The 17,289-nt window shown below is 43.7% G+C and overlaps 1 protein-coding gene across 8 annotated transcripts in view; it reads left to right on the top strand.

The window, feature by feature from the left end:
* DOCK5 (dedicator of cytokinesis 5) overlaps positions 1-17,289 on the top strand; it is a 121,621-nt gene that overhangs the window by 30,858 nt on the left and 73,474 nt on the right. Inside the window, exons 1-2 of one of the 8 annotated variants that reach the window (XM_080568586.1) lie at positions 1,174-6,426; positions 6,553-6,653. The exons of 6 other annotated variants lie outside the window; for them this stretch is intronic. In XM_080568586.1, the coding sequence (XP_080424712.1) occupies positions 6,281-6,426; positions 6,553-6,653 (247 nt within the window). In that variant the 5' untranslated portion in view covers positions 1,174-6,280. Of the gene's footprint in view, positions 1-1,173; positions 6,427-6,552; positions 6,654-6,866; positions 7,057-17,289 lie in introns of those variants that run through there. One more of the 8 variants, XM_080568593.1, reaches the window with a different exon arrangement.

Raw genomic sequence — 17,289 nt, 5'->3', positions numbered from 1 at the left:
AAATTCCCTTCCTTCGTGTCTGACGAAACACCAAACCAGTCACATGCCTCGATAAGGGGCATTTCTGTGGAAGTTTCTGGCCAGTTGCAGTCACGCACTAAAGATACCTATCTGCCCCTCTGGCAGAATGTCAGTTAGCGTAACTCTGCACAGAAACACCCACGTGGGTAGAGAATTACTCATTTACAGCAGTTGACAATGTGTGTTCTGCTGTTTCCTTAAATCTGCTGCCATCACTCACAGTTTTATGGCAGGCTGCGTTTGGGTAGCTCGTACCTCATCAGATCCCTCGTTGACAGGACGAGGTCACAGGGATCTTTTATCTTCACAAATTTTGCAATAAAATCTTGGAGCACTGAAGGTCTCTGAGTTCTGTCAAACTTGCTTGTGCTGTTATTCCCTAGAATAGCCACGAATTTCAGTCTAGCAATTCTGATTATGAGATTTTGCCTGAGGCCACGGACTTGCAAAACCTTTTATGAAACATGCAGCAATCTTTCCGACAAAGGGAATTGCAAGATAACCTTTGCCTCTGCCTCCTGCTAACCTTTTTAAAAGGAGTTCAAAAGCGAGATAAAACAATTTGATATCCAGCTGTTGGGAAAGGTCTTGGCATCCCAAGCTGAAATGTAGCAGTCAGATGATCTCCTGCTAAAATTAAAGTCACAACCCTTTTTGTTATCGCTAAGAGCAACATTTGTGGCATGAAATGTGAAAAGCAAACAAAATGGATTTCAGTGAAGCTGTGCTGATTTACATCCACTGAGGATCGTGCCCACCTAATGAGCTACTAATATGAATAATAAAGTCTGGCTTTCAGCAGTAATTCATTCATGGGCTGGAGAGCTGGATTTGTTGCTGGCCCATGGGATTCTTTATCAGTGCATGTGGCAGCAATAAATGGACTCAAGTGAATTGTAGATGATGAAGATAGTTAAAAGCAGTTTTGAAGTGAGATCTCTGAATGCTATACCGTTTTAAGTATCGTTTCTCATTGTGTTTCATTTCAGAAATATTGGATTTGGGACTTAACAGAACCTACAGGAGTAAGGTCTGGTCTTCTTGTATCAAGTTGGTGCAGATAAGTAAATGCATGCGTGCATCATGCTGGCATTTGCAGCGGTGAACATACCCGTAAGTGTTACAGACAGGGTGTTAACACCTTGCACTTTCTAATGAAGCAAAATATCCTAACGAGTTTTGCAACTGTTGCAGATGTTGATTGCGTGATTGGTGCTTTGATTTGCATGGATAGGATTCATGCCTCAACAAAGGAAGAGATCACCATCTGGATAAAATGCAGACTAGATGGGAAGATTCTTCTGTCTTTCCTTAATAAGAAACAGATGGAGGAGGGGTAGGAAAACTAAGCTTTGAAATTTTAATAAACTCAGACATGAAAATACAAAGCTATTAAAATAGAAACGCCAACTAACTGATTACTCAGAACCTGTTCATCTGACTTAGGGATACATCAAGGCAGAATTTTTCAAAGCTGCCTAAGGGTTGTTATAGTCCCCATTCCTGTTTAATTGAAAAGGAGTCAGGTTTCAGTACTTGGATGGCTTTGGAATTTTTTGCACAAAATCATGAAACGGAGATGATTACATTTCATCTAGGATTCCTCTTGAGAAAAAGCGATAAGCCCGTCTAACAAACTGTTGTGCTACTCAGCACCATGTTACCCCAGCTTATCAGTGGCGTAACTGTACTGAAACGAGCAGCTCTGCCTCATTAGGACTGAAGAAATGCAGGGCTGGCTTGAAGGGAATCCAAGGGCACTGCAGAGCTTTGGGGCTGCAGCCATGCCCCATGCCAGGGGTGCCAGTCATGCTGCTTGCTGCTGATGAGAAGTCAAGTCCTCTTGACCTCTCAAGAAACCCGTACCTGCCTATTATTTGACTACAGGTCCTGTAGTCATTAACCCTGGAAGATTCTGAACATTGCTGAACTCAACAGAGTAATTCATACGAAGGCAGCATCTCTGCAGCTTCTGGATTTGAGCTAATAAGGCTGCACGGCACGGTGCTCGGGACATGCAGCGTCATGTCTTTATTAATTGGGACATACACTGGAAAACCTAAGCCTGAATGGCTTTCAGCGAAACTTGCTGTTCCTACATTAATTTCAACAGGAATTAGCATTGAGGTAACTCTCAGATTCCTACTAGAATCGTTAACAGCATCATTAAACATCTAAATACCTTTACAAATCTGTCCCCAAGACGTGCATCGGTTTTGGAAAGGAAAGCTCAGCTCCATAATCACATAATTGCTTTGGGGATTTTTTTTTTTTTACACAAAATCCACAACTTTTACAGTGCATCTTCTCCGTTACTGGTCCTCTCAGCAGCACTGTTTGCCCACAGTTCTGCTTATTTATCAGCCCAGAATACCATGCAGAATAACTGTTTGCTATCATATGCAGTTAGCCTCCTGGGGAGTTTGCTGCTCTGTTCAGAAATACTGAATGCTCTGCTTAAGAAGCAATTTATACCGTGTATAAATAAAACAGAAACATTGAGCAGCCATTCATGTTAGGCCTTGGGTCAATGAGCTGTGCCCAGAGCTGCTGTGTATTTCTTCCAGTGAAGAAATTGTTTCCTTCCATCGCTGCAGGAAGACTGAACAAACTGTATTTGCAGAAGAGAGGGGTCTTGACATAATTCGTGGGCTTGTTGAGTAAGCCATCCTGTGCTTACTCTTAACTCCCAAGTAGCAGGAAATGCTTCTGGACAAGTTTGTTGCACCTTAGTCCCAGGTGGTGATCAAAAGATGGTAGTAGTAGCTGTAAATCACAGCTTAGGTAATGAATGTTTACTCTTTCTCACAGCTGTGCTGGTATAGAGTAATCCAGAAAAAAAGTGCCTGTGAAATTGGTGTCCTTTAAATAGTGTTTGTTTGTTTGTTTGTTGTTGTTTTTTTTTTTTGAGAAGTTGTTTAGAAATATCACTGCGACATTAACAGAACAACAAAATGAGCTGACAATATGGTAATGCCAACTAAATAACCAAACTACCATTATCATGCAAGCTTTTGCCTTACTTGCATAACAAAATGTGCAGTGAAATATTCAGCTATATAACTATATATTTGGGCTGTGAGATCTTCAGATAAGGTTAATTGTTATTCCACGATAAAACATGTACAGGCAGCTGGGTATAAACGGCGTTTTCTCCTATTTGTGGTGTATGAATATATTTGCATATTTAGCTGATCATATTGCTTACACTGCTGGGTTTTATTTACGATTTCTGCTAGTGATCAGAACCTAAGGGTCAATTTCTGAACTAGACCTGATCATTCATCAGCAGGAAGGCTTGAATTATTCAATTAATGAAGAGATGGCTTTAGTTGTGGCAGGAGATTTTTTTTGTTGATATTTTAAAACCACTTAACATTTTGTGGAGCAATATAGTTTTGTTATTTTTTCTCCACTCTGTTTCCACGTCCTTTCTGTTAATTTAGGTCGCAAACTTTTTAATACAAGTGCCATCTTTTTTTGGTCGTATATGCACAGCACCTAGCTAGATAGAATCCAGGCTGGTGACTGGGAGAGTTTGTAGGTGTTGCCCCAGGAAAAACTTTTTCTTGCCTTTTCCCTTCATCCAGTGAAGGTGAGTACATTCTCTAGCCGCTGTAGTTCTCATTTGGGACATAGGAGGGCACTAGAATTACGTTTCTTTAACTCCAGTTATTCCACAAAGAAAGAGATGCAGTTGGGTAGTACTTGAGAAATGTTTCTAGGACATGGGGCTCTTTCTAACTTAACGTCTTGAAATGACAAGTTCAGATGAAGGATTTACTCCAGCAGTCAGATAAATTGCAATTGTGTTGTTCTTTCAACTGTGAAAGGTAAAAGACACAGAAGTGATATGGCGTTCTTAGTGCACTAACGTGAATAAACCCCAGTCACGCAAATTCTCTCCCACTCTGATGTGCAGCATGCCCTCAGTCGTGTGGCTTTGATGTGGTATTTATGTAAACAGAGTTAATCTCTAATTGTAACCTTGATGGGAATTGAACTGTCTATCTTCTGTTTGGGGCAGAGAAGAACAGGGTCCAGACTGTTTACCACTAGTGTCCCTGGTTAAACAGCACTTAAGCGTTGAAAGAAAAAAAATAATGTATTTGGTAACATAAGATTAAATAAAAGGCTTTCCTAAATAAAACCTACTTTTAGTGATAGCTGCAATTTCCTATTCCATGTGCCCTAACATATGCAAATCGTTGTATTTGATGAATCATTCGCCAACTTCCCTTCAGTTAAAAAAAAAAAAAAAAAGCAACAACAACAAAAAAAGAAGCAGCTACTCTAGTTGCTGCTTGTCTGTCTTTCATGTTTTGCTCTGTTTTTCATTTGCTGCCAAGAATTTGCTTGAACTGGGTTGGAAAATACGGGTACGGCTCAGCCAGCTCAACTATAAAATCAGGAATCTTAAAATCAGGGTGCTAGGCCGTCACGCAGACTCGGTTAGAGAACCTCTAGCCAAAGGCCTTGGCAGCCAGAATACAGGTGGGCTTTCAAAAACTCACTGCATTCTCTTCCTCAATGTTTTTCTGCTTTAATATTCTGGCCTCAGATCCAGGCGCTTTGCACAGTCCCTCGCTGGTCACCTCCAGACGCTTACCAAGCTGCTTCTCTTCTCTCTTTGGGGTGATGCTATGGAAAACCACTGCTCAGCGTAACTGACATGGAACAGAAGAAAACTTTAGCAGAAAAGAAAGAGGCATTTTCCTCCTGCGAAGGAGGGTTATTTTAGCTAAGCTTGGATGTTAGCACGCACGTGGCACCTTGAACTGCAGCGAGGAATGTTTAGCTTGAAGTACTGCAGCTTTTACAAGACTAACACTTCAGGCATGGCTAAAGCAGCCCTCCAGGGTGGATGGAAAGTTCCTTGGACAGGGAGGAATGCAGGGTGATGCAAGAGAAGCCTCCTCTGCATCGTTTGTTCTGCCACACACTGCAAAAGGGCCACAAAAAAGCCTTATCCCATTTGTATCGGGGAATATTTTGGAATCCAGACAGTCCAAGGTCAGATTAGAGGGGCTTAGACCAACCCAGTTTGGTTGTCTTGATAGCCTAATTGCGTTGTTCTTTGTGTTAAGGTCTCCAAGAATTTTGCAGTGTTAAGCTTCCATTAAAAGAAAAAAGTTTGGGTGAATCTTTCAGAGTAGAAGGATTTGCAAAATACCCCAGTGTTTGTTCTTCATGCAAGTGTGTGAAGTTGTTGGATGCCCCCACCCCATTCCTGTGAGCCCTCAGCTCTCCACAAAAACCCTACAAGGGCTGCGTTTAGTGGCACTACCGAATCTTTAGCTAGAGGTACTGTAGGCTTTGTGGATAAGGACAACGATTTCAGGTAGGTGTCAGTACAGCATCAGAGGCACAGTTGGCTGAGTTGAGTTAGTGTTTTGTACAGAACAGATTAGTTAACCGGTTCCAGCTTGCAAATCTTGCTGTTTTGTTGCTATAACTTGTTCCACATACTGACAAACTCCGTGTGGACCCTTCAGGTGCCGTGCAGGTACCGAAAGAGCCCGTGTCCACGTTTAACCTTCTGCTGCTCGGTTCTTCAGCAGTACACAGCCGAACAAAGTTGGGAGCACCCCAGTCGCGTTGTGAGCAGCCCTAGGGAGATCAAAACATCGTCTGAGAGAAGGGCTTGGCTCTCTAGTGGGAACTGGGCGTAACGTTACAGCACATCACAGCTGGATGAGTAATGGACTGGGCACGCAACAAATTTGTAGGCCACACATTCTTGTCGGATGACAGGCCACCAGGTATTGTTAAAAGCACAAAATATTGTACAGTGGTGCTGTGATAGTGATATCAAGTGGCCTTAGGTTTAAAGTTCTGGCTGGCGAAGAACAAGTTTATTTGTTGGAGAGGGCAAATTACCAGTAATTAACTCTCATTTATGTTACTCTGCCACTTAGAGGCGTCAGTGAAGATGAAGGCAAATTAAATTTAGAAGAAACACAGGTGGGAGAGCGTGGTATGGAAAGTATGCTCTGAACATGCAGGAGGGATGGAGGCTGGGAATCAGCCACGAAGTGATCTGCCCAGGGCAAGATGAGCTGAGCAGCAGGGCTGCCCCTAGTGCCTCTCCCTTGGAAGAGAACAAGATTATTTCTCCAGATTCTCCTGCTTTAGTGCGGGGTATACAGGTGGTTGTGTTTTCAAATATTGAGACTGATTGCACTGTTCACTGCGTGCCACGGGAGACAGGCATTCTGCAGAGATAAAAAGCACATTGGTGACTTCCAGCCCCCGAGGGATGAGGAGGACCTGGACCTTCCCAGGTTCGACCTGGCACTTTGTAAAAACCCCCAGCTGTCTGCACGGCCCAGGGCAGGTCGGGCGGTGGGACGGGGTGCTCGGGGAGGTGCTGGGGTCACCGTCCCTGGGGGTGTTCGAGGAGAGGTTGGACGTGGAGCCTGGGGACACTGTCAGTGGGTGATGGTGGTGGTAGGGGGCCGGTTGGCCCAGGTGGTCTTGGAGGGCTTCTCCAACCTCAATCATTCTGTGGTTTTGTGTCTCTGTTACCAGTTTCAAATACTCCAGCAGGTCCCAGAGCACCGGAGGCTTACACCAGGAACCAACCCAACCCCACAAACAAGAGCCTTGTGTCTTCGGCAAAGCGCAGCCCTGTGAGCTTTCTTTTTTTTTTTTTTTTTACACACTACTTTTAAACTAACCCTTTTGTTTCCTTCCTCGTGAATGGTTCACTGCTCGAGCAAAGCCTGCAGCCAGCGGGACCCCGGCTGCTCCAGCAGCGGGAGCGGCCGCAGGTGAGTCCCAGCGGGCGGAGCCGTGCCGAGCCGAGCCGAGCCGTGCCGGGCCGCCCCCGGCCTTGTTCCCTCCCCTCTGCTCCGCTCCTTGCCGCTCGGCGGCGGCCGGCACTCGGGCGGCTGCGGGCAGTTGTCCCGCATGGCGGAGCGGCCCGGGCCGGGCGGTGGCGGCACAGGGACCGGGCCGGGCCGAGCCCAGCCGGGGGAAGCGCCGCCGGGATGGCCCGCTGGATCCCCACCAAGCGGGAGAAGTACGGCGTCGGTGAGTGCCAGCCCCAGCCGCTCCCCCTGCCCGGCTCCTCTGCTCCCCCCTTTTCCCTTGCTCCCCCTTTCCTTGCTCCCCCCTTCCCTGCTCGCTGTGCCTTTCCCCCCAGAGCCCTCCCCATGCTGCACGTCCCTTTGCTTCCCCGGCTCTGTGCCTTTCCTTCCTCCCCAGCTCCTCAGCCCCGGGAACCCCCAGTTCCTTTCTCCTCTGCACGCTTCCTCCGCTGTTACTTTCTTTTTTTTTTCAGTTTCTGCCCTCTTCCACTTTCAAGTTTCAGCCGCCGGCATCCGCTCTTTGGACCCGTGGGGATGGAGGCTGCGTTCAGCGCCTGCCCTTGGAGCTCTGGGTTTCTGGGCTCAGGACTGACCTTTGTAGTTTTGCCTCCGCAGCGTGTTTAACAGCACAGAGAGATCTAACGTAGCAGCAAAAATGCCTGCTGTTGTCCCCAAACGGAGATGTGGATAGGAAAAGTAGCGTCAGGATAAGAAGTTTGTAATGTGGGAATTGGGGATTGTGGGGGATGTCTTTGGAGGGGGCTGGAAATCTTGACAGTGATATTTTGAGGTGAGGGGAGGAGCAGTGAAGGCTTAACTGGCACCTTGTGCCTTCTGCCCTGTCCCGATAACAATTAAAAGGAGTGGGTTGAGTACTGGCTCGCTTCTCTCTAGGCAGAACATAACCAGTGGTGCTGCCGATAAGTTCCCATTTTCTTGCGAGCGTGACAAATCAAAAACCACACAATTCTGAGGTTGATTGCAAGAATTGGATGGGAACGATGGGCAGGAAACCATGACTGACACAAGCAGCTCCTTACAGTTTATTTTAATGCAGGGCGATCTTTTGTGCCCTCTGTGTTCCTCGGTGGACTTTTTTTTGATGCGAGGCAAATTTGTAATTTCATGCTTGCAAAGTGTCAGTTGCCCCAGCTCCCATGAGGTTGCTTGTTCAAGTTCAGTCCATGGGCTGAAAAATGAGGGACCTCATCCAGCGCAGCTTTGTGTAGTGAATATGAAAACCAACTCGATTGCAAAGTGGCTTCGCAGGGAGGCAGCCTCCTTCTTGCAGGACTGTGGCTTAAGTTTGGCTAGATAACTTCAGAGGTACCGTATGCAGCATGGCCTTATCTAGTTCTGCTCTGGTAACCGGGAGGGTGTGGAGTGCTGTACACCCTGAACTTTGCTTCTTTCTGTGCAGCTAACAGCCCAGGCTGTTTGTACATGGGAACCCATGTGTATGACTTAGTGAGATTACTCCGAGCGTCAGGAATTAAAAATGTTGGGTATTATAACCCAGTAAGCTACATAATCATAATCTGAATGGCTGGGCTAGATCGTTGTGTGTTTTTTTCTGAGCTTTTTTTTTTTTTTTAAGCACACCTTTGAGTAAGGCTCTGCTACCTGAAGAATGGCCTTGGGCAGCGGGATGAATCAGAGGCACTCCTCTAGCCAACATTTCATCTTGCTTCCGGGGTGATTTTTGTGTGCTGGCTTCAGCCAACTGCTGATTATGCCATCTCCTCTCCACAAAAGGCTTGTGAGTAAGCAGGGTGGAGGAAAAACTGCCTCGTCCCTTATGTTACCGACCAAGAAGTGCTGGTGGGAAGTGTCCCCGTAGGTCTGTGCGTTCAGACAGCTGTGTAAAAAGGATACTCACTTCCCCTGCCTGCAGACTCATGGACCAAACTGACCTAGAGGCTGTAATGCTTCGACTCTTGCTTTTATTTTGCAACACAACTGAGGGGGTTAATCCGCAGGCAGTAAACAGAATTATTTACGCAGTGACAAACTTTATCAGGCGGTGTTTGATACGTGGTGTTAATGAATCTTAATTTTGTCAGTTCGATATTCGCAGGCCTGTCAGTTTCCTATCTACAGTTGCATCCTGTGCTGTGTTAAAGCTTTGCACTCAGGTGCCAGTCCTCTCTGCGTTTGTGCTTAATGCGACTGTCAGAAACAATAATCAGGCCTACTCATCATAGGTAGACTGAGCGTGTTTATGGCTGTTTGTAGGATCTAGATTTCAGTCTGTAGGGGTACTAATGCTTAGGATAGGATGTAGACTGATCACATGAGATGGAAAAGGTCCACTTGTGTATGGAAAAGCCCAGAGCGGGGGCATTAAGCTTTTTCTGCTGATGCCTCAGTCTAAAGAAGTTGACATGGATTGAAAGGAAATTGTGAGCTTCTTGTGCTGATAATGTCTGCTAGCCAAGGTGCCAGGTGGTACAAAATATGAAGGTGGCTGCGATGAGGGTAATGCCACTGGTTCTTGTAGTATGGGCCCTTGGATGGTAAGAACTTCATTCACTGGTAGCATGGGTAAGTTGATGGTTGTGAAATGTAAAGCTAGAAGTTCATTCCTTTTAGAAACAACAAACACATGCTGGGTTTGTTAGTGGTCTGCACTTTGGAAACTAACCCAGAACTGCTTGGTTTTTTATTTATTTTTGAAATACACCCCTGTAAATCATACCAACACAGTAGGAAATTCCGAGAAGTTAACAGTGTGATTCAGTGTCACTTGTCTAATCTTTGCAGTGCAGTTCAGAATGGTTTATCTCCTGGGTTACATTCTACAGATTGAGGGTTCAAATGGATTTGCTGCCTTCTAGGAGTTTTGTTCTCAATTGGTTAAACCTGGTGACTGCTACCTTTTAGCGTGGATACTACTGATGGCATATGGACTGAGTTTGAAACTGGAAATTACAGCATCCTAAGGGAAACATACATGAGAGGCAAATGACTTGCAGTTTCTCACTCCCGATGAATTTTCAACCCAGTAACAGATGTGAGTTTGGAACCTTGAGCCTTGTAAAGGGACAAAACCACTGTTGATCGTCTGATGGGCAACATCATGCCTTTTGAAGCAACAACTGGGGGGCTCACTAAGCTTCCTTGCAATATGTTTCACCTCTAGTTTGGGAAGGAAAGGTACCGAAGTTGGACGGTCTTTGCTCCAGACTCAATGAAGTAACCTATTCTTGGAGTAGTGCTTTTCTCAGAAAGAAGTTGGCACTTGCAGAATGGCTTTCATGCAGACTCTTTTCTGTCAAAAGAGCTTGCACTGGAGGAAAGAATACCTGAATGGCTCCCTGCAGCTTTTAACTTTTATTTTCTGCTTGTTTTAAAATGATTAACTTAGGGAATCCACAATTCAATTTTTTTTTTTTATTTTTTTTTCTTTTCTGCTGGCAGTGACACAGGCTTGCATTAACTTTAGCTTAAGTATGCCACTTCAGTTGTAAAAGCAATTCTTTCTTCAGTCATCACCTGCTCTTAACCTGTAAGTGTTCTTTGTGGACTGGAAAAGACCGTGCTCTTGGTGCTTGGCTTCAGCATGAAGTACGAGAGAAATCTGGAGTCTGTGGAACGATAAGATCTCAGAGTCACAGAACGGTAGGGATTGGGAGGGACCTTGAAAGATCATCTAGTCCAGTCCCCCTGATAAGATGTTCCACTGCAGTGTAAATCCAGGCTGCTATCAGAAAAAGTAGTTGGACCCCTTTATTTGATTGCTGCCTCATGCAGTAACAGTCTGAAAAAGCAGCAATGGCAGCGTGGCAAACCAGGGCAGGGAACTGAGCCAGCTCAAAACCAGTTCAGAAATAAAAAGTGCTGGGTTTTCAGCCAGAGCAGTTTCCAGATGACAGTAATGATGCGTCAGGTACACATGCTTTCTATGTCACCTTTGACTGTGAGCTAACAGGATGAGAAGTGCTTATTTGCAGTTCTGTAGTTGATTTGTGTGCGTATCTACTCTTCAGGCGATCCACAAATCTGGTCTCCCACAATGAGAAGTTAACTGGAGTTCTACTGAAAGAGCTTAGAGAGGTGAGGTCCAGAACAGCTTGTGTTTGGGTGGGGTTGGTGGCTTGCACCTGGATGCACTGCTGTGGTTACCTCTTGAAATGTCTATTTACCTGGAGTTAGGGGATAACAGCTGTTCATAGAGCTTGTGTGCTGGGACTGGGAAAGGGCTGGGCAGGTTATCGTGTCTGAGCCTCTGCAGTTGAAGGCTGTAATGGAGCATTTGCTCCGCACACCACGAAATGCTTCAACCCAACAGCAAACTTAGAGCTTGCAGCAAAAGACCGAAAGCCACAAATTGCCATGTTCTGCTTGGAAGGAGAAACCAAAGGTATTATTAGTTGCCTATGGTCTTCGGAAATTGTTAAATGTATAACTTCGTATGTTATTATGAGCCCAGAAAACTTCACTGGTCAATGAGGTATATCAATGAATTGTTTGCATCTTAGTAATCTTTATAGACTCTGAGTAAAATCAGTCACGTTTTGGGTAGAAAGTGTAGTAAAATGTTGGGTCCGAGAGAATCTAATGGAACAAGGCACTTCAAGTAGTTTTGTGGAAGGTATTTTGGTTCTTCTGGTGCGTTTTGAAAGAAAAAAGTTGAGAAACTTTTGGGCAGCTTTAATTCCCAAGCTTTCTCTGCCTCTTCACATCCCATTGCAGGGATTTACATGTTGTATTTCAGCTATGCAAATACACGGGTGGCTGTTTGAAAGGGGATGGCTTGTTTTGATCTAGTTCCAAAAGCAGCAGGGCCATTTGCTAGGGCTGAAATACCTCGGCCATGTTACCAAGATCAGCTATTTGTTACAGGGGCAAGTAGCAGCCTCCGAGTTTTCAATCTATCATCTTTTATTGGGGGGGTGTTGAATAGATTTTTATTTTTTTTAACAGACAGGTAATTACCCCTAATAGTTATTGGTGACCTTTTAAACCCATTATATTTTTCCCTGCTGGAGGGACCAGCACGTAGGACTATTCTCGTCGCAAAGAAGTATTTACTCTGCTGAAATACCATGTGGTGGTTGAGTTACAATCAGCTGCGTCATGTCTTAGGAATGGCAGTAATTTTTCAAATGTAAACCAGTGCCTGGCAGCTACATTTGTGATTTATGTGAGCAGAAATGCAAAAGATCAGAGAGGAACAGAGAGTGCTGCAGAATAAGATTTTCTTACTAATGGTTTGATTTGTGATGACTTCTGATACGCTTGGCCATCAGGTCTTGGTTTCGTGTTCAGACTTCATATATCTTCTGCAAAGTTGTCTCGAAATACAGTCTGTGATCAAAAGAGGCTCACAGCACTGATAGCAGTACATCATGTCAAATTAGAGCAAATTTCATATTTGTTTCAACTTGCTGCTTGCCTTGTGCTCCCCTTCCTGCAGGCTGCTGCTAATTGGAAACGTTAAGTGCACTCTGGTGCGCTGCTTTCCTGACCAGGCTCCAGAAGGATGCAAGAATCTGGCTGCATCTGGATGCAAGAATACCTGGCTGTACGAGTAGCCCAGATTAAGTAAATTTTTCTTTTTTTTCAGAAAAGTGTGCCTAAGGATATCAAACCAGACATTTAGCCCTGCATCAGGTTAGCTTCATGTGAGATGTTGCTTAAAAAGGGGGGACGAGACGATGATAATATATTTACCTAAATTGGTGCAAAACCATGCATGAATATTCTTCATCAGTTTAAGGTGGATTAATTTTGATGTAAGCTAATCGGTTAGCAATAAATTCAGGCTGGATTGAAGGCCCATTTATTGCCAGCAACACATTTTTTTTATTTCAGAAGGAGAACCTAAAACTCAATTCACTTTAGTAGACGTTTATGTATAGAAAAGCACTGAGTGGTTTTATGCACCTGGTTTGTCAATACATTAACTTATTGAGCATCCTCTTTTTTTTTTTTTTTTTTATGTGATTTAACCTTTCCCTCTTGAATTTGTGCAAAATACTGTAAGGACTGAATTGGGAGCAAGCAAAAGCCATGTCATGTCTTACTGCATCTTGATTCATTTTGGATCTCCCATTTTTATATAATGCTTTCAACTGCATTAATACATCCTCATTCAAAAAGCACACTGCACTGCTTTTTGCTGACCAGTTCTGAAACGTGCACTTAACCTTTTTTCTTGCAAGCTCTCAGATTCCAGATTCTCACTCTCTCCGTCTTCCAGTGGCTTTCACTCAACACAAGATAAACTTGCCATGTACTTCAGAATTTGTTTGTACAAACGTGCATCCTGTTCTTCTCTTCTGTGTGTTTCTGAAAGGAACTTCATCTGTGCTAAATCGGTAAAAGAGCAGTCCGAGTGCATGTGTCCAGTAAGTGGAAAATTCTTTATTTAGAAGAGGCTGTGAGGGAGGAGCAGTGCTGGAGACCACAGGGGGGGAGCTCTCCTGAGCTATCTACCAGATTTTTTGTGCCTGTGTGTGCGTGTTCGTGCTTTTTTCACTTTTATTTTTGGTCAGGGTTGATAGAAATTCTGAGTTTTCACAACAGAACAGCTGAGCAAAGTCTTTTTTTTCCAGGAATGGATGGAGAGAAGTACCTCTTAAGAAGTACCTCTTAAGTATTGGTGCAGCTGCTTAGCTTTTTTGTTTGCTTGTTTTTGTTTTCTTTTGTGTAAAGAATTATTGGATACTGCTCATTTCACTTGAAGAATGAGAAAGCAAAAAAAAAAAAAAAAGAGCTCTGATGAAGTGATTGCTTCCCGGCCCTCCTTCCCCTTACAGAAAGGAATGCGGAGAAGTGGCAGTAATGGAGTAACAGAAACAAGAAGCGTGCGGCTTTGAGGTGAAACTGAATTACTGAACGAAGATGTAACAGTGGAAATGGAGCGTATGTGATAAGGATGAGCTGTGCCTGGCTGGATTTATGTGTGGGAGCAAATGTTAGGGAGAGGTTTTTTCAGAGCAGCGCTGTGTGTAGCCATTGGAACCAGGAAGGAAGGACCTGTGCCTGGAGCAGCGATGGGCTGGGGCTTTTGTACCTGGATTTTAACTGGGATCCAGACAGAGTTAACACCCCAAACTGGGGACTTTTGAAAGCTGTATTTCATTCACATCCTTGGAAAATTCCAGTTGTGGCTTCTTATCCAATTTTTAGATGGATCCCAAATCATGCTTAGGCATGCTTTGCTGTACCATTTTCTTCTGACACGTTTCTTTGTCAAAGGTGCGGAAGCTGTACTGTTAAATGCTGAGTGTAGCTGCGTTGCTGCAAGGTCTCTTCCCACCCCTGTGTTTCCAGCATCCTTGTGCTCTCTCTCTTCGTTCCTATCCATGTTACCAGACTGTAACTTTCCAATTATTTCTGTCTGGGAACGAAGAGCTGACAGGTTATTATGGGCAAGATTTGCTCAGTTGTAACTTCAAGGGCAGATAAGCGTTGTTGGGTGGAAACCCCGCCTGCCAAAATTTGCAGCTAGTCTCTCGAGTTACAGCCATTGTCTCGCCAGCAGCAGCTCAGATTTGCAGATCATATCATCATGGCAGAACATTAGGTCAAGCCTGCCAGCTGTTTTATGGGTGCTCTCTATATGTCAGCAGAGTATAATGTATCCCATTATTAGTCTTCTATAGGATTACTCATTTTTGCAAGTGCCTTAGTCTTTTTGAAACTTACAGCACATAGCACAGAAGACCCTGTTGTGACAGCAAAAGAGCAACAACAAAATCAAACAATAAAAGTAAGGGGGGAGACTTAAATGTTTCTTTTAATTTTGCATGGTCCCATACATGTTTTATTTGTGTTTACTTTCTGACAGCCAATTAAATCTCATTGTGTTTGGAATCATTATTTTAAATTATATAGAAACAGAAGCAGTGCTGGATTTCAGCTTGCAGCCAGAGAATGAATAAATCAGCAATCTGCTCTGCAGCTACGAGCAACTCTGGCTTCTTGAAGCTTACCGCTGTTAAGCCTGTGTTGTGGTAATGAAAGGGAAGGAGGCACAGGTGGGAAAGCTCTGCAATCCATACCTAGTTATACTTTGTAATAGATGTTTTTAGCTCTGGGCAAACCTTCCTGAGTCTGTGATAAGGATAGTGAGTTTAGATTTCAGCATTTAAAGTGAAGAAAGAATTAAAAGACAAACCTTACCTGTTTGCTAATAACAGTTGTTATAAATCCAAAGTCTAGAATTTAATAGCCTTAGGATTCGCTCTCCACAGAAGCTAAACAGCACTTTCGTACTTTGACTGGAGTGTTTCCCTTACCAGTTTCCTAAAATTAGTTTTCTGATCTTTACTGTGTCTCAGTAAAAACAAAAGGCAGCCTGTTGCTCCTTTCTTTCCATGATAGAAAATGAAAATAAAGTTAACTTCTTAGTTCTCATGTACCTACAGAGTTTGTAGTGGAACCAATACAGGGAGATACTGTAATTACAGAGCAAAGTAGGGGTTTGGTTTGTTTGTTTGTTTTTGTTTTCCAGAATATCTAGAGCCCTCCCAACTCTTCTTTGATCAGGACAGAGAGAAGCTACTGTGAACCCAGTCCTGGTGTAGAAGTAGCTGTCTTCCTCTCGAGTGCTGTGCACATTTTCCATAACTATTCGTGTTCTTCCTCCATTTGCTTTATTACGATTTGTGTCTACCAGTTCATGTTGAAGGTAATAACTACAAAGCTTTCAACAGGGAAAGGTAAAAACCTTGGTGCTGTTGACAGCAAGAAGTTTGGACTCTTCAGAGCAATATATGATATTTTCTGTCCTGAGTTAATGGTGGCATTTATTCTTTTAATTTAGTTCCTCAATTTATTGGCTGTGTCTAAAGTTTATTTGGTGTGTAAGTTCCCAGTGCAACTTATCGCTCCCAGAGTCCTTTCTCTTTTTTTGCTAATCCGTATTAGCTTGAGTCTGTCTTCCCTTGCTTTTGGTGCTTACTCTATTTCTTAAGTAGTTCCCTGTGAAACTAATCCTTTGGACTTCAAAGGCATTGCTGACATGCAAAGGACTTGTACCCATTCCTTGGCTTATTCTTACTTTGCAAAGTAGAAGCAATATTTCTGCAAGTGTCTTGTGACTTTTGGCTGCTTTAGTTCTGGGTATCGAGCTTGAGACGTGACAGTCTTGATTTTCAGGATCTGTCTAACTCCATCTTCTTAACAGTCAAGCCTCTTTAGCTCTTGTGAAGCATCCAAAACTGCTCCTTGCATTCTGGAGCTTCTGCTGAGGTGTCTCCTGTTAATTAGATACGAGCCTAATTGTTCAGAGGTGTCAACAGGCTGGAAATATCAACTTCGTTAGTACCGGCTGTGCCGACTGGTTCTGAATTTCACACTGGCCTCTTGCACATTCCTGTAGTTCTTCTTTTGCCATGGGGTTGTATTTGCTAGCACAAATGCAGTTAGGAGCTATGGACGTTACTAACGAAAGTTTAGAAACTGGGAAAACTTCAACCAATAACAGATTGATCAAGAAAGAATAAAGGTATAATAATCTTGCCCTGTCATTAAAAAGTGGAAAAAATGTACAACAAAAGTTTGGGAGAGTTTCTTTTACATGCTAACATGGTAAAGACACAAACATGGACAAGCTTAAAACTATCTTAGTCCCAAGTCATAGATGCATTTATCCCCTTGCTACCAAATGAGAACTGTGTTTTCAGGTCCAGTGCATTTAATTTATGGTAGGATGCCTAAAATAATGTCATGAATTTAGGTACATTTGCCAGGAACATAAATAGGAATTACTGGACAGCTTTCTAGGTGGACAACTCACGGCTGGCTTCAAAGACTGAGGGTGTTAGAGTCCTGGTTGGACCAGTTGCAAATACAATATAAGTTTCCAGCTCAAATGGTTTAAAAAAAAAAGCCTTTTTGGTACAGTACAGACTGTACCTCCTAGGAAGATCTCCCAGGAGTAGAGGGGGGAGCATTGTTCAGAGGATGAATTGCTCTGGCAGCCTCTTGAAGCTTTCAGATAGGCGTCTGGCACATTGTCAGGATGTGTCTAAAAAAAAGTCATGACGGTCCTGTGGAGAGTCTTTAGCCACTTCTTGCACTCACAGTTTCTGAGGTGTTGCTGCAATAAAAGTGGGCCTCGTCCTGGAAAATGCTGAATGGGCAAAAAGTTCCTTGAGATACAAAGGCAGTAGTAATAATTTTTTGTTCTTGGGAAGGGTGGTGCTTTGATCTGCCTAGTAATAAAACAGGTTATAACTTCAGTTATATAGTTCTAATGCTGTTACAAACTGTCACAGATAAATAGTGGCCTATTTGTTCTGAAAGAGGGCTTGTGTGTGTGTGTGTGTTTGTATTTATTTATCGGAGTACCTAGCTTACGTGTCGGAGGTCTTACTGTTGCAGCACTTACATTTTCAGTGCTCTGACAGTGTAATGGGTGCTTCAGGCTGCATAGAAGTGGAGTTTAATGTACGGGAATAAAATGAAACCACAGACATCCATTATGAAGAGCAATCCGTTA

This window comes from Anser brachyrhynchus (assembly GCF_964034855.1).
Source record: "Anser brachyrhynchus genome assembly, chromosome: 26".
In the NCBI taxonomy this organism is placed as follows: Eukaryota; Metazoa; Chordata; class Aves; order Anseriformes; family Anatidae; genus Anser; species Anser brachyrhynchus.
Note: the sequence above shows the minus strand (reverse complement) of the source record. Positions and strands in the feature narration are given on the sequence as shown.